This window comes from Salvelinus alpinus, chromosome 39, assembly GCF_045679555.1.
Source record: "Salvelinus alpinus chromosome 39, SLU_Salpinus.1, whole genome shotgun sequence".
In the NCBI taxonomy this organism is placed as follows: domain Eukaryota; kingdom Metazoa; phylum Chordata; class Actinopteri; order Salmoniformes; family Salmonidae; genus Salvelinus; species Salvelinus alpinus.
The window spans coordinates 695016-720461 of NC_092124.1; the positions used below are offsets into that span (position 1 = coordinate 695016).

The window sequence follows — 25446 nt, forward strand, 5'->3', positions numbered from 1 at the left end:
AGATGCAGCAGCCCATGAGAGAGAGTGAAAATTACAGGTCTCATGCTTAAACAGAAGGATTATGATGGAGTTTTTTTATGTTAATTTGATTTCGGCGCAGCGAGGAAATTGTAGGCTAAGGGTTAAATTACTACAAAAAAATTAAAAAAAATTGTATGTCAAGACTTTACAGTATAAAAGCCAAGCTGTTTGAAAAAGGGAATGTTCTATAAACATTTACATTAAAGATATGCTTTCATTATGTAAATCCATCAATTTTAAGCTTCAGTTTGTTGCAGAATGGTTGGTTAAGATTAATCGGAATCTCATCTAAATCTGTGGTATACAGTATTATATCAACTAGAAAGGGCAATCTGCAGTTCTGCATCAATTTTTAGATTGTATTAAATGGTATATACACCCATTGATTCTTGAAGAATTTAACTTACAGATTCCTCTGTCGTACCCCATCAGAATCCAAAATATAAACTTGTTTTACTCCTTTGTTTGTAAACAATGTAAATGTGGGAAAAATACTGTATAGCCTTAAAACATGGTTAAAACTATAATGTTGCTATAATGGATAGTCAGTCCTTGTATCCATAGCCCTGTCCATGAGTTCGAAAGTGGTTGCATTTCTCCAGCCCCGTCCCTCAGCTGTTTACCAAATCAGTGGCGGTGTGTTTTTGTTCGAGCAGCTGATTGCTCTTTTAATAGTAGTACCAATTCAAACTTTTTCAAATGTCGTAAGTCACAAGTGTGATGTACTGTAGAATGGATTTATTTGGATGTTTCTCTATTCAATAGCCTCACTGGGTAAACTTCCATTTTAAAACCCCATTTTGTTATCGAGCAAGATTTTATATTCGTCGTCACTGGGCACTTTAGGCTTTCAGACAAGAATGCACCTTAAGAAGTCAAACAAACCTTACTACATCCACGGGAAGGACTTCAGCACTGGGTCACCAAAATAAGTCAAATTTACACTACCATCCTCAATGACTAGGTGGTCCAAGTTAACTGGCTCCGAAGAGCCTTGAATGTCTATAAGCTGGCATAAGTGTTTAAGTAGAGATGTTTCAACTGCAGGGCGTTTGTTAAAATAACTGCCATTATCATAGTCCGCTCCTGAAGGGGTCTGAGTTGGGCTCGATGAGCCCAAAAGGGTTGTGTCTTAAAGAAATACTACTGCAAATTTGCCCTATCATGACAGTTTTTGCTCTGTACTTGTAGTATCTTAAGAGGCTTCTTAGATTGACGCCAGACATGTAAGTATGTTTTAGTATTTAATGGTAACCTAGAATAACATTCCCTAATGCACCTGGCGTAAGCTACCGGGGGTTCTCTCAAGCATGGTTATATGGCAGACAGAAAACGGCTACCGATAGCGGAACGCAAACCCCCGTCTTGAGTCAATACTGCCATCTATTGGTAAACAAATATACCAGGTTACTACATTCCACTCTTTATAGCTAATAACACAATTCCTTTCTGAGCTAAAGCTGCCAATTTTCTCATAACAAATCATACTATTTTTTATATTTTTCCCCGAACATGATCTCCCTTAGGATCTGAAATAGTCTGGCGGACGTCTCTCAATAGAGTGTCTCAGAGGTGGTGTAGCTAGTGCCACCAGCACTTCACCCCTTGATTGTGAAAGTCCTTTTGTGGAGACTTCACAGGAGGAGGTCGTCCCGGATTGGTGGTCTCAGGAAGTTCAGCCTTGGTCTGTTTGTCCAACTGCAACTCTAGGGAACGTTCCAATGTCCTGTCCTGCTCGTTTCAGCATTGATCCATGTCCACGTATGGAACTGGAATTCGAGCTCGGATCTTATCCACGTGTCTCCTTGGTCTTTGGCCACTTCCGATGATCACAGTATAGGATACTGGTCCTAAGCAATCCTCAATTGTAGCTGGAATCCATTTAGGACCAAACCTGTAGTTTCTTGTGTAGATATCTCCAGGTGAGAAACTTCTGAGTTTGGCTCTGTCATGATTCCGCTTTTGATTCCATTGCTTTTGTTGTATTTTCACTTTCAGGTCTGGCCTGATGAGATCAAAAGCCTTAACCTCCTTGACATCAGCATTTCTGCAGGTGACAACCCAGTTGTAGCTTGAGTGATCCTGTAGCTAAACAAGAATCTTGACACCTTTGTTTCAATGCTGTCCCCTTGCATCTTCCTCATCCCCTCCTTCAAGGTCTAAAATGCACGTTCTGCTAATCCGTTTGAAGATGGGTGAAAAGGGGCTGACGTTACATGCTGAATTCCATTTTGTTTCATGAACCTTGTGAATTCAGTGCTTGTAAAACAAGTAGCATTGTCACTAACCAACATGAGGCAATCCCATGACACTGAAGCTTTGTCTCAACTTCTCAACCGTAGCCTGCGATGTCGACGTGTTCATGGGGTAGACATCCATCCACTTTGATTCTTATTCAATCAGCACAAGGAACATTTTCCCTAGGAAGGGTCCAACGTAGTCCACATGTAGTCGTGTCTATGGTTTTTCCATCCATTTCCATGGATGTAATGGTGGGGTGGAGGGGGGTGGCTTCCTGTTACTCTGACAATCTGCACACAGGCTAACCTCATTTTCCACATCCTGGACCATCTTTGGCCACCAGACGTAGGACCTCGCTAGGCCTTTCATTCTCAACATACCTGAAAGCGACTGGTGCAACAACTTCAGTAGCATACCCCACCCTTGTGGTGGAATAACTACTCTTGAAGCCCACAGAACACATCCATCTCGAACACTCAAGGCCAAGCGGCGAGCGTAGTAAGGCATGATCTGAGGCTCTGTCACTGTAGACCATCCTCTCAGGATAAATTCATGCACTTGTGATAATGTCACATCCTTTGAAGTCCATTTCCTGATTTGTGCTGTGTTCACGGTTGGATCTTCCAACACGTCGATCATCAAGACTTGGTCATTTTCTCCTTCTTGACTAACGCTTTCTGGAATAGGCAGCCTACTCAGAGCATCAGCATTCCCATGGTATCTACTTGGCTTGTAAATTATCCTGTACTCGTAGGCTCTGAGCCACACAGCCCAATGTTGAACTCTTGGAGAGACCATTTCTCTCCACTCTTGGAGAGACCATATCTCTCGTATACGTACTTATGGAATCTCTGTATTTCGAATATGACAGCCAATCCTTCCTTGTCCAGCTGGGAGTACTTTTTCTCCGCTGGCGACAATTGTTATTGACGTGAACCCGATTGGTGCAGAGAAACCTTTCTCCATCCAGTGTGATAGCACCACACCCACACCATACGATGCGATGAGGCGTCGCACGATAAGAACTCTGTCTGCTGAGTAGTGCACCAGCGCTTCTGCTGATTGCAGTAAGACCTTTGACTTTGCAAAAGCTTCTTCCTGTATTTCTGACCATTTCCAGGCCAGATCCTACCCTAACAGTTGATGCAGTGGAGCTAAGAGGGTAGAGAGGTTAGGGAGGAAGCAATTGTAATAGTTCAGTAAGCCTAAATAGGCTTTCAGCTCTGTAACGCTTGTCGGAGCTGGAGCTTCCACGACAGCCCTCACTTTAGCTTTGACTGTGTGTAACCCCTTGGCGTCCACCTTGTGACCCAGGTACTGCACTTCATCAGCTAACAGTGTACACTTGCTCCTCTTCAGCCGGAGACCAGCCTCCTCCATCCTCCTCAAAACTTCACCCAAGTTTCTGAGATGCTCCTCCTACGTGACAAGAATGTCGTCGAGGTAAACCACTACCTTGGGTATCTCCTGCAGAACTCCCTCCATGGTTCTTTGGAAGATAGCTGGTGCAGAAGACACCCCGAAAGGTAAGCGTTTATCGGTAAACATCCCTCTGTGGGTGTTTATGGTCAGGTACTTCTGTGACGCTTCATCCATTAGCACTTGCTGATATGTGTGACTCGTGTCCAGTTGTGAACTGTTGCCCTCCGGTTAACATTGAAAGCAAAAGCAAATCCTCCACTTTGGGTATAGGTTACTGCTCCAGTGATGAAACTATTTGGTCCGCTTGTAATCACCGCATAATCTGATTGAACCATCTGGTTTGAATATGGGAACAACTGGTGCTGCCCACTCAGAAATTGACAGAAATAATTATATCCTCTGCTAAGTGTCTGTCAATTTCCACATTCATTTTAGGCTTCATGGCATATGGAACTGATCTTGGCCTATAGAATCTGGGCGTCGCATCTGCAGCAACATGAATGGTAGCTTGGACACCTTTCAATATCCATAGCTCTTCTTTGAAAACACACTCATGTTTTGAAAGCACCTGAAGCAGTGTCAATGTCTCTGTGTGTCACGGCCGTCTGAAGAAGAAGGTGACCAAAGCGCAGCGTGGTAAGTGTTCATCATTTAATAAATAAAAACTGAACACTGAAATACAAAAAAACAACAAAGAGAATGACCGAAACAGTTCTGTCTGGTGCAGACACAAAAAACAACTACCCACAACACACTGGTGGAAAAAGGCTACCTAAGTATGGTTCTCAATCAGAGACGACGATAGACAGCTGCCTCTGATTGAGAACCACACACGGCCAAACACAAAGAAATAGAAAGCATAGAAAAATGAACATAGAATGCAAGACATAGAATGCCCACCCCAACTCACGCCCTGACAGTACCCCCCCCCCTCCCCCCAAAGGTGCGGACACGGCCGCAAAACCTAGACCTATAGGGGAGGGTCTGGGTGGGCATCTATCCGCGGTGGCGGCTCTGGCGCGGGACGTGGACCCCGCTCCACCTTAGTCTTGGCCCACTTGGATCATCACTGGAGGCTTCGTGCCTTGGATCATCACTGGAGGCTTCGTGCCATGGATCATCACTGGAGGCTTCGTGCCATGGATCATCACTGGAGGCTTCGTGCCATGGATCATCACTGGAGGCTTCGTGCCATGGATCATCACTTGAGTGGAGAGACACACAGGAGGCCTGGCTCTGGGAGAAGGCACAGGACTCACCAGGCTGGGGAGACATGCAGGAGGGTTAGGGCTTAGCACAGGCACAGGACTCACCAGACTGGGGAGACATGCAGGAGGCCTCTTCCTTGGCCGAGGCACCGGATACACTGGGCCGTGGAGGCGCACTGGCAGTCTCGAGCGCAGAGCTAGCACAACTCGTCCTGGCTGGATACCCCTGTAGCCCGGCAAGTGCGGGGAGCTGGAACAGGCCGCACTGGGCTGTGCTGGCGAACCGGGGACACCGTGCGTAGGGCTGGTGCAGGACAACCCGGGCCGAGGAGACGCACTGGAGGCCAGATGCGCTGAGCCGGCACCATCCCTCCTGGCTCGATGCCCCTCTAGCCCGGCCGATGCGAGGAGCTGCGATGTCATTGTCCTGTTGAAAACAAATGATAGTCCCACTAAGCGCAAATTATGGTTAAGTGTGCCTTGAATTCTAAATAAATCACAGAACAGTGTCACCAGCAAAGCAACCCCACACATCACACCACCTCCTTGCTTCACGGTGGGAACCACACAAATCAAATCAAATCAAATTTTATTAGTCACATACACATGGTTAGCAGATGTTAATGCGAGTGTAGCGAAATGCTTGTGCTTCTAGTTCCGACAATGCAGTAATAACCAACAGTAATCTAACCTAACAATTCCACAACTACTACCTTACACACACACACAAGTGTAAAGGGATAAAGAATATGTACATAAAGATATATGAATGAGTGGTGGTACAGAACGGCATGGCAGATGCAGTAGATGGTATAGAGTGCGGTATATACATATGAGATGAGTACTGTAGGGTATGTAAACATAAAGTGGCATAGTTTAAAGTGGCTAGTGGTACATGTATTACATAAAGATGGCAAGATGCAGTAGATGATATAGAGTACAGTATATACACTTCCGGGTCCAACTTCCGGGTTGGAGCGAGCGGTCGCACTTCGCACTTTGGTCCGCAGGTAGTATAACTTTTCATTACATTTCATTACATTTCATTATAGTACAACGGTTTAATTTGTCTAATCTTAGCAATTTCTTCTTAGCTAGCTACATAGCCGTCTTTGTATCAAAGATAATTGCGTAATTATCGTATTTCGTCGTCCTAACGCAGTCTACACTGCTATCTGCCATCTGCCCAGCAGCTAGCCAGCTAGCAAACGTCCACCGTCTACCGAATAGCAGCACTGTAGCAACTATTACACCCAACTGAACGACTTGATTAGTGTAGTGTTAGCTAGCTACATAGTTGTCTTTGCTGTCTTCGTATCCAAGATAATTGTGTAGTTTAGAGTGTGTAGTTTTAGAGTGATTATCTTAATTTACCGAGGCTAGCTAGCCAGCTATCTGTCGTCCTTAACGTAGGAGACACTGCTAGCTAGCCAACAGCTAGCCAACGTCTACCGAATAGAACTTCTGCACTCAACAACCCGGTCGCATTCCGCTTCGCTCCACAGGTAGTATCACATTTTCATTTCATTTCATTACAGTACAACGGTTTGATTTGTTTGATCGTAGCTAGCTACATAGCTAGCTACATAGCCGTCTTTGTATCAAAGATAATTGTGTAGTCTAGAGCGATTTTCTAGGTTAGCTAGCCAGCTATTGTCGTTCTTTTAACGCAACGTAACGTAATCAACACTGCTAGCTAGCCAGCTAGCCCCCGAATAGCAGCACTGTAGATACTATTACACTCAACGGAACGACTTGATTAGTGTAGTGTCAACAACGCAGCCACTGCCAGCTAGCCTACAAAGTCAACAACTGCCAGCTAGCCTACAAAGTCAACAACGCAGCCACTGCCAGCTAGCCTACTTCAGCAGTACTGTATCATCTTAATCATTTTAGTCAATAAGATTCTTGCTACGTAAGCTTAACTTTCTGAACATTCGAGACGCGTAGTCCACTTGCCACTCCAATCTCCTTTGCATTAGCGTAGTCTCTTCTGTAGCCTGTCAACTATGTGTCTGTCTATCCCTGTTCTCTCCTCTCTGCACAGACCATACAAACGCTCCACACCGCGTGGCATCGGCCACCCTAATCTGGTGGTCCCAGCGCGCACGACCCACGTGGAGTTCCAGGTCTCCGGTAGCCTCTGGAACTGCCGATCTGCGGCCAACAAGGCAGAGTTCATCTCAGCCTATGCCTCCCTCCAGTCCCTCGACTTCCTGGCACTGACGGAAACATGGATCACCACAGATAACACTGCTACTCCTACTGCTCTCTCTTCGTCCGCCCACGTGTTCTCGCACACCCCGAGAGCTTCTGGTCAGCGGGGTGGTGGCACCGGGATCCTCATCTCTCCCAAGTGGTCATTCTCTCTTTGTCCCCTTACCCATCTGTCTATCGCCTCCTTTGAATTCCATGCTGTCACAGTTACCAGCCCTTTCAAGCTTAACATCCTTATCATTTATCGCCCTCCAGGTTCCCTCGGAGAGTTCATCAATGAGCTCGATGCCTTGATTAGCTCCTTTCCTGAGGACGGCTCACCTCTCACAGTTCTGGGCGACTTTAACCTCCCCACGTCTACCTTTGACTCATTCCTCTCTGCCTCCTTCTTTCCACTCCTCTCCTCTTTTGACCTCACCCTCTCACCTTCCCCCCCTACTCACAAGGCAGGCAATACGCTCGACCTCATCTTTACTAGATGCTGTTCTTCCACTAACCTCATTGCAACTCCCCTCCAAGTCTCCGACCACTACCTTGTATCCTTTTCCCTCTCGCTCTCATCCAACACTTCCCACACTGCCCCTACTCGGATGGTATCGCGCCGCCCCAACCTTCGCTCTCTCTCCCCCGCTACCCTCTCCTCTTCCATCCTATCATCTCTTCCCTCTGCTCAAACCTTCTCCAACCTATCTCCTGATTCTGCCTCCTCAACCCTCCTCTCCTCCCTTTCTGCATCCTTTGACTCTCTATGTCCCCTATCCTCCAGGCCGGCTCGGTCCTCCCCTCCCGCTCCGTGGCTCGACGACTCATTGCGAGCTCACAGAACAGGGCTCCGGGCAGCCGAGCGGAAATGGAGGAAAACTCGCCTCCCTGCGGACCTGGCATCCTTTCACTCCCTCCTCTCTACATTTTCCTCTTCTGTCTCTGCTGCTAAAGCCACTTTCTACCACTCTAAATTCCAAGCATCTGCCTCTAACCCCAGGAAGCTCTTTGCCACCTTCTCCTCCCTCCTGAATCCTCCTCCCCCTCCTCCCCCCCCCTCCTCCCTCTCTGCAGATGACTTCGTCAACCATTTTGAAAAGAAGGTCGACGACATCCGATCCTCGTTTGCTAAGTCCAACGACACCGCTGGTTCTGCTCACACTGCCCCACCCTGTGCTCTGACCTCTTTCTCCCCTCTCTCTCCAGATGAAATCTCGCGTCTTGTGACGGCCGGCCGCCCAACAACCTGCCCGCTTGACCCTATCCCCTCCTCTCTTCTCCAGACCATTTCCGGAAACCTTCTCCCTTACCTCACCTCGCTCATCAACTCATCCCTGACCGCTGGCTACGTCCCTTCCGTCTTCAAGAGAGCGAGAGTTGCACCCCTTCTGAAAAAACCTACACTCGATCCCTCCGATGTCAACAACTACAGACCAGTATCCCTTCTTTCTTTTCTCTCCAAAACTCTTGAACGTGCCGTCCTTGGCCAGCTCTCCCGCTATCTCTCTCAGAATGACCTTCTTGATCCAAATCAGTCAGGTTTCAAGACTAGTCATTCAACTGAGACTGCTCTTCTCTGTATCACGGAGGCGCTCCGCACTGCTAAAGCTAACTCTCTCTCCTCTGCTCTCATCCTTCTAGACCTATCGGCTGCCTTCGATACTGTGAACCATCAGATCCTCCTCTCCACCCTCTCCGAGTTGGGCATCTCCGGCGCGGCCCACGCTTGGATTGCGTCCTACCTGACAGGTCGCTCCTACCAGGTGGCGTGGCGAGAATCTGTCTCCTCACCACGTGCTCTCACCACTGGTGTCCCCCAGGGCTCTGTTCTAGGCCCTCTCCTATTCTCGCTATACACCAAGTCACTTGGCTCTGTCATAACCTCACATGGTCTCTCCTATCATTGCTATGCAGACGACACACAACTAATCTTCTCCTTTCCCCCTTCTGATGACCAGGTGGCGAATCGCATCTCTGCATGTCTGGCAGACATATCAGTGTGGATGACGGATCACCACCTCAAGCTGAACCTCGGCAAGACGGAGCTGCTCTTCCTCCCGGGGAAGGACTGCCCGTTCCATGATCTCGCCATCACGGTTGACAACTCCATTGTGTCCTCCTCCCAGAGCGCTAAGAACCTTGGCGTGATCCTGGACAACACCCTGTCGTTCTCAACCAACATCAAGGCGGTGGCCCGTTCCTGTAGGTTCATGCTCTACAACATCCGCAGAGTACGACCCTGCCTCACACAGGAAGCGGCGCAGGTCCTAATCCAGGCACTTGTCATCTCCCGTCTGGATTACTGCAACTCGCTGTTGGCTGGGCTCCCTGCCTGTGCCATTAAACCCCTACAACTCATCCAGAACGCCGCAGCCCGTCTGGTGTTCAACCTTCCCAAGTTCTCTCACGTCACCCCGCTCCTCCGCTCTCTCCACTGGCTTCCAGTTGAAGCTCGCATCCGCTACAAGACCATGGTGCTTGCCTACGGAGCTGTGAGGGGAACGGCACCTCAGTACCTCCAGGCTCTGATCAGGCCCTACACCCAAACAAGGGCACTGCGTTCATCCACCTCTGGCCTGCTCGCCTCCCTACCACTGAGGAAGTACAGTTCCCGCTCAGCCCAGTCAAAACTGTTCGCTGCTCTGGCCCCCCAATGGTGGAACAAACTCCCTCACGACGCCAGGACAGCGGAGTCAATCACCACCTTCCGGAGACACCTGAAACCCCACCTCTTTAAGGAATACCTAGGATAGGATAAAGTAATCCTTCTCACTCCCCCCCCCCTTAAAAGATTTAGATGCACTATTGTAAAGTGGCCGTTCCACTGGATGTCATAAGGTGAATGCACCAATTTGTAAGTCGCTCTGGATAAGAGCGTCTGCTAAATGACTTAAATGTAAATGTAAATGTAAAATACATATGAGATGGGTAATGTAGGGTATGTAAACATTGTATTAAGTGGCATTGTTTAAAGTGGCTAGTGGTACATTTTTACATAATTTCCATCAATTCCCATTTTTAAAGTGGCTGGAGTTGAGTCAGTATGTTGGCAGCGGCCGCTAAATGTTAGTGGTGGCTGTTTAACAGTCTGATGGCCTTGAGATAGAAGCTGTTTTTCAGTCTCTCGGTCCCTGCTTTGATGCACCTGTACTGACCTCGCCTTCTGGATGATAGCGGGGTGAACAGGCAGTGGCTTGGGTGGTTGTTGTCCTTGATGATCTTTATGGCCTTCCTGTGACATCGGGTGGTGTAGGTGTCCTGGAGGGCAGGTAGTTTGCCCCTGGTGATGCGTTCTGCAGACCTCACTACCCTCTGGAGAGCCTTACGGTTGTGGGCGGAGCAGTTGCCGTACCAGGCGGTGATACAGCCCGACAGGATGCTCTCGATTGTGCATCTGTAGAAGTTTGTGAGTGCTTTTGGTGACAAGCCGAATTTCTTCAGCCTCCTGAGGTTGAAGAGGCGCTGCTGCGCCTTCTTCACAACGCTGTCTGTGTGGGTGGACCAATTCAGTTTGTCCGTGATGTGTACACCGAGGAACTTAAAACTTTCCACCTTCTCCACTACTGACCCGTCGATGTGGATAGGGGGGTGCTCCCTCTGCTGTTTCCTGAAGTCCACAATCATCTCCTTTGTTTTGTTGACGTTGAGTGTGAGGTTATTTTCCTGACACCACACTCCGAGGGCCCTCACCTCCTCCCTGTAGGCCGTCTCGTCGTTGTTGGTAATCAAGCCTACCACTGTAGTGTCATCCGCAAACTTGATGATTGAGTTGGAGGCGTGCATGGCCACGCAGTCGTGGGTGAACAGGGAGTACAGGAGAGGGCTCAGAACGCACCCTTGTGGGGCCCCAGTGTTGAGGATCAGCGGGGTGGAGATGTTGTTACCTACCCTCACCACCTGGGGGCGGCCCGTCAGGAAGTCCAGGACCCAGTTGCACAGGGCGGGGTCGAGACCCAGGGTCTCGAGCTTGATGACGAGTTTGGAGGGTACTATGGTGTTAAATGCTGAGCTGTAATCGATGAACAGCATTCTCACATGGGTATTCCTCTTGTCCAGATGGGTTAGGGCAGTGTGCAGTGTGGTTGCGATTGCGTCGTCTGTGGACCTATTGGGTCGGTAAGCAAATTGGAGTGGGTCTAGGGTGTCCGGTAGGGTGGAGGTGATATGGTCCTTGACTAGTCTCTCAAAGCACTTCATGATGACGGAAGTGAGTGCTACGGGGCGGTAGTCGTTTAGCTCAGTTACCTTAGCTTTCTTGGGAACAGGAACAATGGTGGCCCTCTTGAAGCATGTGGGAACAGCAGACTGGGATAAGGATTGATTGAATATGTCCGTAAACACACCAGCCAGCTGGTCTGCGCATGCTCTGAGGACGCGGCTGGGAATGCCGTCTGGGCCTGCAGCCTTGCGAGGGTTAACACGTTTAAATGTTTTACTCACCTCGGCTGCAGTGAAGGAGAGCCCGCAGGTTTTGGTAGGGGGCCGTGTCAGTGGCACTGTATTGTCCTCAAAGCGGGCAAAAAAGTTGTTTAGCCTGTCTGGGAGCAAGACATCCTGGTCCGCGACGGGGCTGGTTTTCTTTTTGTAATCCGTGATTGACTGTAGACCCTGCCACATACCTCTTGTGTCTGAGCTGTTGAATTGCGACTCGATTTTGTCTCTGTACTGAGACTTAGCCTGTTTGATTGCCTTGCGGAGAGAATAGCTACACTGTTTGTATTCGGTCATGCTTCCGGTCACCTTGCCCTGGTTAAAAGCAGTGGTTCGCGCTTTCAGTTTCACGCGAATGCTGCCGTCAATCCACGGTTTCTGGTTTGGGAATGTTTTTATCGTTGCTGTGGGTACGACATCGTCAATGCACTTCCTAATGAACTCGCTCACCGAATCAGCATATTCGTCAATATTGTTGTTGGACGCGATGCGGAACATATTCCAATCCGCGTGATCGAAGCAGTCTTGAAGCGTGGATTCAGATTGGTCGGACCAGCGTTGAACAGACCTGAGCGCGGGAGCTTGTTGTTTGAGTTTCTGTTTGTAGGCTGGAATCAACAAAATGGAGTCGTGGTCAGCTTTTCCGAAAGGGGGGCGGGGGAGGGCCTTATAAGCGTCGCGGAAATTAGTATAACAATGGTCTAGTGTTTTTCCAGCCCTGGTAGCACAATCGATATGCTGATAGAATTTAGGGAGTTTTGTTTTTAGATTAGCCTTGTTAAAATCCCCAGCTACGATGAATGCAGCCTCAGGGTGTGTGGTTTCCAGTTTACAAAGAGTCAGATAAAGTTCGTTCAGGGCCATCGATGTGCCACATGCGGAGATCATCCGTTCACCTACTCTGCATCTCACAAAGATACAGCGGTTGGAACCAAACGTTTTACATTTGGACTCATCAGATCAACGGACAGATTTCCACTGGTCTAATGTCCATAGCCCGTATTTCTTGACCCAAGCAAGTCTCTTCTTGTGTCCTTTTAGTAGTGGTTTCTTTGCAGCAATTCAACCATTAAGGCCTGATTCACGTGGTCTCCTCTGAACAGTTGATGTTGAAGTGTCTGTTACTTGAACTCTGAAGCATTTATTTGGGCTGCAATCTGAGGCTGGTAACTCTAATGAACTTATCTTCTGCGGCAAAGGTAACTCTGGGTCTTCCTTTCCTGTGGCGGTCCTCTTGAGAGCCAGTTTCATCAGAGCGCTTGATGGTTTTTGTGACTGCACTTGAAGAAACTTTCAAAGTTCTTGACGTTTTCCATATTGACTGACCTTCATGTCTTAAAGTAATGATGGACTGTCGTTTCTCTTTGCTTATTTGAGCTTTGTCTTTTACCAAATAGGGCTATCTTCTGTATACCATCCCTACCTTGTCACAACACAACTGATTGGCTCAAACACATTAAGAAGGAAAGAAATTCTACAAATTAACTTTTAACAAGGCACACCTGTGATTGAAATGAATTCCAGGTGACTACCTCATGAAGCTGGTTGAGAGAATGCCAAGAGTGTGCAAAGCTGTCATCAAGGCAAAGGGAAGCTATTTGAAGAATCTCAAATATAAAATATATTTAGATTTATTTAACACTTTTTTGGTTATTACATGATTTCATATGTGTTATTTCATAGTTTTGATATCTTCACTATTATTCTACAATGTAGAAAATAGTACAAAGAAAGAATAACCCTGGAATGAGTAGGTGTGTCCAAACTTTTGACTGGTACTGTGTATGTATGTATGTATGTACACACAGTGCATTCGGAAAGTATTCGGACCCCTTATTTTTTTCCACATTTTGTTATGTTAGCCTTATTCTAAAATGGATTAAATAATTTTCTTTATTCATCCATCTACACACCATACCCCATAATGACAAAGCAAAAACAGGTTTTAGAAATTCTTGCAAATGTATGAAACATAAAAAACATAAATACCTTATTTACATAAGTATTCATACCCTTTGCTATGAGACTCGAAATTGAGCACAGGTTCATACTGTTTCCATTGATCATCCTTGAGATGTTTCTAAAACTTGAGTAGAGTCCACCTGTGGTAAATTCAAGTGGTTGGACATGATTTGGAAAGACACACACCTGTCTATATACGGTCCCACAGTTGACAGTGCATGTCAGAGCAAAAACCAAGCCATGAGGTCGAAGGAATTGTCCATAGAGGTCCGAGGCAGGATTGTGTCGAGGCACAGATCTGGGGAAGGGTACCAAAAAATTGCAATTGGGGGAGAAGGGCCTTGGTCAGGGAGGTGACCAAGAACCCTATGGTCAATGACAGAGCTCCAGTTTCTCTGTGGAGATGGGAGAACCTTCCTGAAGGACAACCATCTATGCAGCACTCCACCAATCAGACCTTTATGGTAGAGTGGCCAGACGCAAGCCACTCCTCAGTAAAAGGCACATGACAGCCCGCTTGGAGTTTACCAAAAGGCACCTGAAGGACTCTCAGACCATGAGATACAAGATTCTCTGATCTGATGAAACCAAGATTGAACTCTTTGGCCTGAATGCCAAGCATCACGTCTGGAGAAAACCTTTCACCATCCCTATCGTTAAGATTGGTGCTTGCAGCATCATGCTCTGGAGATGTTGTTCAGCGGGAGGAACCGGGAGACTACTCAGGATCAAGCGAAAGATGAACAGAGAAAAGTACAGAGAGATCCTTGATGAAAGCCTGCTCCAGAGTACTCAGGACCTCAGACTGGGGTGTTCACCTTCCAAAGGGACAACGGCCCAAAGCACACAGCCAAGATAACGCAGGAGTGGCCTCGGGACAAGTCTCTGAATGTCATTGAGTAGCCCAGCCAGAGCCCGGACTTGAACCCAATTGAACATCTCTGGAGACACCTGAAAATAGCTGTGCAACGATGCTCACCATCCAACCTGACAGAGCTTGAGAGGATCTGCAGAGAAGAATGGGAGAAACTCCCCAAATACAGGTGTGCCACGCTTGTAGCGTCATATCCAAGAAGACTTGAGGCTCTAATCACTGCCAAAGGTGTTTCAACGGAGTAAAGGGTCTGAATACTTATGTAAAGATCATATTTCCATTTTTTTTCAAAAATATTTAATGTGTTTTTGCTTTGTCATTATGCGGTATTGGGTGTAGATTGATAAAAACATATATTTAATCAATTTTAGAATAAGGCTGTAACGTAACAAAATGTGGAAAAAGTCAAGGGGTCTGAATACTTACCAAACGCAATGTATACAGTACCAGTCAAAAGTTTGGACACCAACTCATTCCAGGATTTTTCTTTATTTTGACTATTTTCTACATTGTAGATTAATAGTGAAGACATCAAAACGATGAAATAACACATGGAATCATGTAGTAACTACGGCAGGTTGCCTAGTGGTTAGAGTGTTGGGCCAGTAACTGAAAGGTTGCTGGATTGAATCCCTGAGCTGACAAGGTAAAAATAGGTTGTTCTTCCCCTGAACAAGGCAGTTAACCCACTGTTTCCCGGTAGGCCGTCATTGTAAATAAGAATTTGTTAACTGACTTCCTTGTTAAAATTTAAATCATAGTTTTGATGTCTTCACTATTATTCTATAATGTAGAAAATAGTATAAATTAAAACCCTTGAATGAGTAGGTGTATCCAAACTCGACTGGTACTGTGTGTGTGTGTGTGTATATATATAACACACACCCTTTAACCCCCTATGCTCCTTTGAGATCTCTCTTTCAAAGTCACTGAGATTTATTATTCTAGCCATGGTAGACAAAAATAATGGGCAACTAGGCATTTTATTCATGACCCTAAGCATGATGGGATGTTTTAATTGCTTAATTAAGTCAGGAACCACACTTGTGTGGAAGTACTTACTTTCAATATACTATGTATCACTCATTTACTCAAGTGTTTCCTTTATTTTAGCAGTTACCTGTATACCTCAATGGATTGGTTAGAGATTTATTTTATGGTTTGTGGCCCCAAGTGGCCCTCTATAGTTTGATGAACCATTGAAAGCCAAAGATCCTTTTCATCATAAGGATTTAAATTAAGGGGAAATAATATTGTGTGATATCAAGATCTGCATAGTAACCAAAATAGCTCTCTCTACCTATAGATGGAAACAGTGAGTGATATAAAGTGTTAAAAATTAGTTTTCTAGACCTCACATCCCTTTAAAAAAACACTTAAGTCATACAGCATTTTCTGATATAACGTTCTGCCTAGCAACCAAAATGTCTCTCTTTCTATAGGTGGAGACAGTGGGTGATAAGTACATGACGGTCAGTGGGCTGCCAGAACCATGTACCCACCATGCTCAGTCTATCTGCCACCTGGCCCTGGACATGATGGAGATTGCTGGACAGGTCAAAGTGGATGAAGAGCCAGTACAGGTGAGGATGGGATATGTTTCCTTTTTCCAACATTTTTACCAGAATCAAATTTTTATTTATTTTTTATTTTATTTTACCGTTATTTTACCAGGTAAGTTGACTGAGAACACGTTCTCATTTGCAGCAACGACCTGGGGAATAGTTACAGGGGAGAGGAGGGGGATGAATGAGCCAATTGTAAACTGGGGATTATTAGGTGACCGTGATGGTTGAGGGCCAGATTGGGAATTTAGCCAGGACACCAGGGTTAACACCCCTACTCTTACGATAAGTGCCATGGGATCTTTAATGACCTCAGAGAGTCAGGACACCCGTTTAACGTCCCATCCGAAAGACGGCACCCTACACAGAGCAGTGTCCCCAATCACTGCCCTGGGGCATTGTGATCTTTGTTTAGACCAGAGGAAAGAGTGCCTCCTACTGGCCCTCCAACACCACTTCCAGCAGCACCTGGTCTCCCATCCAGGGACTGACCAGGACCAACCCTGCTTAGCTTCAGAAGCAAGCCAGCAGTGGTATGCAGGGTGGTATGCTGCTGGCGAATTGAGAAAGGCAGCAAACGTGAAATGCTGGTGCTGGCTGAACCATTTCATCAGCCTTGTCTAAAAACAACCCCTAGTCCCTAGACGAGGGGTGGGCAATAAGTTTGGCTCAAGGGGGGCATTTCGAAATTCAACTGAGGGCCACACAGTTTTTTTGGGACCAATTTGTTTGTTAAAATCAATTTGGGTGCCAGAAAAATTACAGTTATTTCAAAGTATACAGTGCCTTCAGAAAGTATTCAGACCCCTTGACTTTTTCCACATTTATTAAGTTACAGCCTTATTCTAAAATTGATTAAATCGTTTTCCCCCTCATCAATCTACACACAATACCCCATAAAGACAAAGCAAAAACAGGTTTTTAGCAATTTTTGCAAATTAAAAACAGAAATAGCACATTTGGCATTTTTCCTATTTTGTTGCCTTACAACCTGGAATTAAAATTGATTTTATGGAGGGTTTGTATCATTTGATTTACACAACATACCTACCATTTTGAAGATGCAAAATATTTTTATTGTGAAACAAACAAGACATAAGACAACAACAAAAAAACACTTGACCGTGCATAACTATTCACCCCCCCAAAGTTAATACTTTGTAGAGCCACCTTTTGCAGCAATTACAGCTGCAAGTCTCTTGGGGTATGTCTCTATAAGCTTGGCACATCTAGCCACTGGGATTTTTGCCCATTCTTCAAGGCAAAACTGCTCCAGTGCCTTCAAGTTGACCGAATACAAACATGACAAACATGACCGAATACAAACAGTGTAGCTATTCCCTCCAAAAGGCAATCAAACAAGCTAAGCGTCAATATAGAGACAAATTAGAGTAGCAATTCAACGGCTCAGACACAAGAGGTATGTGGCAGGGTCTACAGTCAATCACGGCCTACAAAAAGAAAACCAGCTAGTCGCGGACCATGATGTCTTGCTCCCAGACAGACTAAACAACTTCTTTGCTCGCTTTGAGGACAATACAGTGCCACCGACACGGTCCGCTACCAAAACCTGCGGCCAACGTGAGTAAAACATTTAAACGTGTTAACCCTCGCAAGGCTGCCGGCCCAGACGGCATCCCTAGCCGCGTCCTCAGAGCATGCGCAGACCAGCTGGCTGGTGTGTTTAACGGACATATTCAATCAATCCTTATCCCAGTCTGCTGTTCCCACATGCTTCAAGATGGCCACCATTGTTCCTGTTCCCAAGAAAGCTAAGGTAACTGAGCTAAATGACTATCGCCCCGTAGCACTCACTTCCTTCATCATGAAGTGCTTTGAGAGACTAGTCAAAGACCATATCACCTCCACCCTACCTGACACCCTAGACCCACTCCAATTTGCTTACAGCCCCAATTGGTCCACAGACGACGCAATCGCAATCACACTGCCCTAACCCATCTGGACAAGAGGAATACCTATGTAAGAATGCTGTTCATTGACTACAGCTCAGCAATTAACACCATAGTACCCTCCAAACTCGTCATTAAGCTCGAGACCCTGGATGCTCTCGATTGTGCATCTGTAAAAGTTTGAGTGTTTTTGGTGGCAAGCCGAATTTCTTCAGCCTCCTGAGGTTGAAGAGGCGCTATTGCGCCTTCTTCACCACGCTGTCTGTGTGGGTGGATCATTTCAGTTTGTCTGTGATGTGTATGCCGAGGAACTTTCCACCTTCTGTCCCGTCGATGTGGTCCATGATCATCTCCTTTGTTTTGTTGACGTTGAGTGTGAGTTTATTTTCCTGACACCACACTCCGAGGGCCCTTACCTCCTCCCTGTTGACTCTCTCTCATTCAACTGACTAGGCTACTCTTGTGCATTTCTAAGTAGCCAACATACTGTACCAAAAAATATTTCTAAAATGGTATTAATTATCATCTTATAAATACATTTTCATTTAATTCTCCACATATTCCTAACAACAGCAAGTTACAATGTTTCCCTTTGTTTACACTCTGTGTGAACATTCATTGTCGCCATGACGGCAGGTAGCCTAGTGGTTAGAGCGTTGGGCCAGTAACCGAAAGGTTTCTAGAGCGAATCCCTCAGCTGACAAGGTAAAAATCTGTCGTTCTGCCCCTGAACAAGGCAGTTAACCCACTGTTCCTAGGCCGTCATTGTAAATAAGAATTTGTTCTTAACTGACTTTCCTAGTTAAATAAAAATAAATAAATAAAAATGACTACGACAGGCTGTCTTGACTGGCCCTAACTGTAGCTGACGTTAGCGTTTATGCTAATGGTCTTTTATACATTTATTAAACTACATTTATAAACTACATTTATTAAACTATCAAAACATAATAAAAAAATAACAATTATATCATTACACTCTGCTTAACTTGGTGTTTCATATCCTATGCTTTATAACTCGCACACCGTGATGATAATGTTTAAAATAACCTGTTTATCTGGTGTTTCTCTCTTCAGTTTTCTGTTTGCTTTCTCATTCAACTGACTCACTAACTAGGTAGGCTAGCACGAGAGTGCGTGAAGCAACCAATAGAGCGGGCCGAAACAAGCTACGGTTGTCAGCGCTACAGTTGTAATGTGGAAATGTGCACGTTTGTAGATGCATGTCTATGTTTGGTTTTGTTAGTCCTGTTAATGAGAAAGTGAGATAAGTAAATGGTAAGGATATGATGCAAGATACTTGATATCACAAATTATAAACCCAGGGAATATAATCATATTTCATTCACGAAATATGTATCATATTACATTAAACACATTATAAGGATATTGAGATATATTGTCTCTTATTTAATAATCTGTATTTTATTGTCCCATCTCAGAAATTAGTGAATGATTTGTTTTACCCCCTTGTATTTTTAAGCATCAAGTATTTGTCTTCTTCAACTCTTCTTCAAAAAAGCCACCGTCCGTCCACGTAAGAGTTGTAATTTTGATGTTAAACAGCAGACTTTTTGTTTAACTGACAGATTGAGTTTGTTATTGTATCAGTGACTCTTGGAGACTTGGCATTGGAAAATCATATCTGGCTAACAAAACATTGTTTATCAGACACATGGCATGGGGTGGAGAGGATCCCAGTTTGGCAGTAGAAACAACCTTCAATCATTTCGCTGCCCCCGGTTAAAAATAGGTCCCCGTTGCACTTTATCCTAAACATTTAGTGTTCAGCAAGTGTTCTGTTCTCACTGTTCGAGCACCGAAGGTCCTGAACCCATAAGGGACATGAATAGAGGGTCATAAGGGACATGAATAGAGGGACATGAATTGAGAGTCCAAAAATGACTGCATATTGCAAAACACTGCTCGCCTGTAGCAATTTCCCCAAAAAAGAAACAATTCGCAGTGGCTAGAATATTCACTGTAGACAGTTATAACAGTCTTTATTTATCATGTTCTCTCTTTTCATGAGCTCATCTGCATAGGCACACAGAGCCAGTGCCACTTTTAAACAGTGTAAAGACTTATTTGTCAAATGAAATGGATCCTCGTGCAATAAGGGGTGGAAGGGGCTGGCACAGTCATATAAATATACTAACATACTCAGACCATGGCAATTTGACTGGCACGCTCAATTCCTAATTCTATGGGCACAGTCCCATCAGGGCAGATAGCATTTGAACACATCAGTTGAGGGCCCCTGGAGGTCAGGCCACACCTCCCCAGATAGCATATGAACATGTCGGTTGGGGGCCCCCTGGAAGTCGGGCCCCCCCAGATAGCATATGAACACGTCATTAGCCATGGCAAAATGCCTGGAATTGCAGGAAATTACATTTTAAAACTGTAGAATTTCCTCAGCCTCGTAGCAAAATGTGTAGAATGACATTAGCTATACAACTGCACATTTTTCTCTGCATCATAGCAAGTGTGTAGATTTGCAGGACCTTAGCTCCTCCCTCCCTCAAAAAAACATCTGCCCACTTGAAGTAGGTGCCCCGAGGCCCCAGATGTGGTAGTCTGGCCCTGAGTCCCATAGAGCTGTAGAGAACTATAAAGATCCTGGGAAAGCTTGACCTTGTAACACCTCCGAACTAATGTGGCAAAAACATGTTCACAGTTGTTTCAACCTGATCACATTTAGACACATGGCAGAGATGTTAAAAAGAACAACACTGCAGCAGATACATTGTTAAACATTCCATGACCAAGGACTAGTCATCTTGTCTCTGGTGTTTATCCATGTCTTTGTGGATCACATCATCAACCCTGTCTATTGTTTAACGTTGGCTTAACATTTGGTTACAAAGATGTAAATGTCATGGTGGGTGTTTCGGCCTCGTTTGTAAACGGTACATTTACTATAGACAGTCGGCTCCAAAATGGTTAGCTATATGGAAGTTATGATGGTAGGAATGTTGTGTGAATTATCTGATGCATACTGGGTTATTACACGGCAGGTGGTCAGCCACTGAACAGTCCAAACAGCTTGATGAAGTCAACAGATTGATGTACACTGTTCAGCATGTGCCAGTATTATGGGAACCCCGCTCTACCTTTTAGTATGTTTCATGCTTTATTAGACAGATGCTAGGACACAGGCAGGTAGGGTTGAAATGGAGCTCAAACCCCAGTCTCCAGTGGGGAGGCATGTACATATGCTATTTATTTGCAGGGGACAATCTCAATATTACAATAATGCAACATCCATGTAAATGTGCCGGGGTTAGCCAAAAGCTAATTTGTACCCGTAGTCCCAAGGCAGCTAAGGACAATTGCCCAACCACACTAAATACTCACTAAAACACAAAATACAAATACATTACATCCTATAATATATAATTCTAACGACAACAATACTATCATCAATTGTCGTCGTACATATGAGGAACATCAGATAACTCGTGTACAGGTTTGGATAGATTTTAGCCATGTTTTCAATTCAAATGTAAAAGTACAATAATCAGTGCAGCTTCTCAAGTCCATGGGCTTTGCAGTCCAGTATATTGTAGCTCTAACAGAGAAGGCCGATTTTACTGTGTCGAAAAGGGACAACGCAATCTAGTTACTGCCCTTGTTATTCTGGAGGTGCTTTCCTTGAGCATGATATGTCGGCGTAGGGGTGGAGGGGCAAGACCATGCAGGATCTTAAAGACAAGGCTTGCATCTACATACTGCTTAAAGCTATCCAGACTAAAGAAATTATGTTTGTAAATGATATGACAATGGTGGTAACTGTTTGGTTTGTTATCAAAAATCATAAGTGTTTGTTTGTAGAGTGATTCAATTGGCTTCAGAATTGTAGCTCCTGCTTGTGACCAGCATGTGAGGCAATATCTCAGATGTGAGAAGATCATAGCATGCATATATAGTTTGGCGGCCTCCAAATTTAATAATCCAAATTTAACCGTTATTCTGCCCTTGAATTGCGTTCCCATGCAAAACTAGACAGATAGCTAACAACTAAGTCTTCAATAAAACTCCCAAGGCGTGACTTTTCTTGAATGAATATATTGAAAACAGTTATGTTGTGAAAAAATAAATATTTTCCCAGGCTGAAGCATGACAAGAAGTAACTGCACTGAAAGACCTGCACCGTAGCGTTGTTTTTAGCTGCTCCTATGCGTGCAGAACGAATAATCTACTTCCTGTTTCCGTACAGTCTAAGTATCAGAAATCTCCACTAGGGGGCGATAAACACCATGGAACACAATGAAAATCCAACTTTACCACTGTAATAAAATAATCTGTTACCTTCTAACAGGATGGCAGCACACTCCCCGCCTGGTATAATGAAATTCTGCCACTATGAAATAAAACGTGTATTAAGAAACAAATAATGTCCTTTTTATTCTTATCTTTTGTCTCTAGGACGCTTCAGAAAGAAAAACAACAATCTCTGAGATTGGTCTCAGAAACACCTTAGCAGCTCCTTGCTTGACAATGTTTAGTTCTACTTTCCTAACCTTTTTGTCAGTACTTTGTTTTGGGAACTCTTTTCCATTTTCAAGGCATTTGAATTCCTCTTTGAAGGCTTCATGTTGCACACAGTGAATCATTTCTGTTTTGGCTTGTGACAACTCACTTGTACTGCATGGTTTATTACAGTCCTGCCAGCCTCTGCATCTGGTGTTGTCCGCACCTTCTTGGAAGGATCTGGCAACATGAATGAGTCGTGCTGTGGCTCGATCGAGAGCTTTCCAGCTTGAGAACCTCTCAAAGCGATGAGAGCCGAGTTGAGCTCCAGAAACCTTAGTGGCGAAGACAGTGACGTCTGGTCAAATCTCTGCGTCTGCGTGAGGCTCCAAGGTCAACATTTATTTTCTCAGGCTCACTTGAGTTTGTTTGGGTCGGGAAAGGTGGACCTGAGAACCAACTGGTGTGCTTTAAGAGCGCAGCAAGTATGGGCCTGTTTGCATGGTCTGCTGGATTGCTGTCAGTGTTTACATAACACCACTGATCTGGATGGGTAGACTTCCTGATGCGAGTTACCCTATTGGCAACATACACATAGAATCTTTTGGTGACATTGTGGATGTAACCGAGAACTATCTTACTGTCTGTGTAGAACCCTCTAAACTCGTCATTAAGCTCGAGACCCTGGGTCTCGACCCCGCCCTGTGCAACTGGGTCCTGGACTTCCTGACGGGCCGTCCCCAGCTGGTGAGGGTAGGAAACAACATCTCCACCCCGCTGATCATCAACACTGGGGCCCCACAAGGGTGCATTCTCAGCCCTCTCCTGTACTCCCTGTTCACCCATGACTGCGTGGCCATGCACGCCTCCAACTGAATCATCAAGTTTGCAGACGACACTACAGTGGTAGGCTTGATTACCAACAACGACGAGATGGCCTACAGGGAGGAGGTGAGGGCCCTCGGATTGTGGTGTCAGGAAAATAACCTCACACTCAACGTCAACAAAACAAAGGAGATGATCGTGGACCACATCGACGGGACAGTAGTGGAGAAGGTGGAAAGTCCTCGGCATACACATCACGGACAAACGGAAATTATCCACCCACACAGACAGCGTGGTGGAGAAGGCGCAGCGGTGCCTCTTCAACCTCAGGAGGCTGAAGAAATTCGGCTTGTCACCAAAAACACTCACACACTTTTACAGATGCACAATCGAGAGCATCTTGTTGGGCTGTATCACCGCCTGGTACGGCAACTGCTCCGCCCACAACCCTAAGGCTCTCCAGAGCGTAGTGAGGTCTGCACAACACATCACCGGGGGCAAACTACCTGCTCTCCAGGACACCTACTGTCACGAACGTCGTCAGGGAAATGACCGGACCAAGGTGCAGCGTGGTAAGCGTACATTTATTTTTATTTTGAATGGCGCCAACAAAAACAAGAAACAACAAAAACAAACGTGAAGCTTACTAGGGCTATACAGGCCACTAACAAAGTCAACTACCCACAACTAAGGTGGAAAACAGGCTGCCTAAGTATGATTCCCAATCAGAAACAACGATAGACAGCTGTCCCTGGTTGAGAACCATACCCGGCCAAAACATAGAAACAGAAAACATAGAAATAAAGAAACTAGAATGCCCACCCTAGTCACACCCTGGCCTAACCAAAATAGAGAATAAAAGCCTCTCTATGGCCTGAGCGTGACAGTACCACCCCCCCCCCCCCCACCCCCCCAAAGGTGCGGACTCAGGCCGCAAAACCTGACTCTATAGGGGAGGGTCCGGGTGGGCATCTACTTTGGTGGCGGCTCCGGTGCGGGACGCAGACCCCGCTCGACCTCTGGCTCTCCCCACTTTGGTGGTGCCTCTGGACTGGGGACCCTCGTTGCAGGCCCCGGACTGGGAACCCTCGCTGCAGGCCCCGGACTGGGGACCCTCGCTGGCGGCTCCGGACTGGGGTCCGTCGCTGGAGACTCCGGACTGGAGACCGTCGCTGCAGGCTCTGGACCGCGGATCAATACTGGAGGCTTCGTGCCATGGATCCTTATTGCAGGCTCCGGGCCATGGACCATCACTGGAGGCTTCGTGCCATGAATCATCACTGGAAGCATCGTGCCATGGATCATCACTGAAGGCTTAGTGCCATGGATCATCACTGGAGGCTTAGTGCCATGGATCACCACTGGAGGCTTAGTGCCATGGATCACCACTGGAGGCTTAGTGCCATGGATCACCACTGGAGGCTTAGTGCCATGGATCACCACTGGAGGCTTCGTGCCATGGATCACCACTGGAGGTTTCGTGCCATGGATCACCACTGGATGCTTCCTGCCATGGATCGTCACTGGAGGATTCGTGCCATGGATCGTCACTGGAGGATTCGTGCCATGGATCATCACTGGAGGATTCGTGCCATGGATCATCACTGGAGGCTTCGTGCCTCCAGTTTCTCTACTATAGGGTTTACCCCCCCGAGTTGTGTCCAGATAAGCGAGGCCTGGAAGGTACCCTTCTACTTTACCACACTCCAGTTCAAGAAGAATGTCACCTAGCTCTCTTAGTTTGTGATTGTCTTTGTTAGCCAGTTTTGGAAAATCATACATTTTCTTCAGCAGTGCATTCTCGATCACTTTGGGTGTACCATAGCACTCTTCTAGTCGTTGCCAGACCATGTTAAGCCCTGCTGTTGGGTTGAAAATATGGACAGTTCTAATTCTCTTTGCTTGCTCAGATGACTCTGCCCTTAGCCACTTGGTAATTAGATCTAACTCTTCCCTGGCTGATAAATTCAAGTCTCTGGTCGCATTGAGAAAGGATGCTTTCCATGCCCAATAATTTTCAGGGCGATCATCAAACTTCAGGAGTCTGGAACTCACCATCTCACGGCGTAGGAGGTACTTGATGAGGTCTGGTGCCACTTGTGACTCAGGGAAGCTTTGTGTGTGTGACTGGATGTGGGCTTGTTTTCCACCATGCTGCTGTTCATTTCTTTTGAACGGAGAGTCTCTGCTCATGCTCTGTTGTTTGCTACTTTCTGGATTATGGCATGTAGCTGGGTTAACACTAAGCTCTTGTGTCTCCACTTCAAATAGAAGTTCAGCAAAGTAGGGCTTAGCATGTTGTTGCACACACT

At 45.9% G+C, this 25446-nt stretch overlaps 1 protein-coding gene across 3 annotated transcripts in view; it reads left to right on the forward strand.

The window, feature by feature from the left end:
- Positions 1-25446, forward strand: part of LOC139566639 (guanylate cyclase soluble subunit beta-1) — a 63100-nt gene that overhangs the window by 31207 nt on the left and 6447 nt on the right. Inside the window, exons 11-13 of one of the 3 annotated variants that reach the window (XR_011673130.1) lie at positions 3622-3788; positions 4120-4320; positions 15801-15914. Coding sequence is in view for 1 of the 3 variants with exons in the window: in XM_071387883.1 (XP_071243984.1) it covers positions 15801-15941 (141 nt within the window). In the remaining 2 variants the exon portion in view is untranslated. Of the gene's footprint in view, positions 1-3621; positions 3789-4119; positions 4321-15800; positions 15942-25446 lie in introns of those variants that run through there. The other 2 variants (XR_011673129.1, XM_071387883.1) reach the window with 2 other exon arrangements.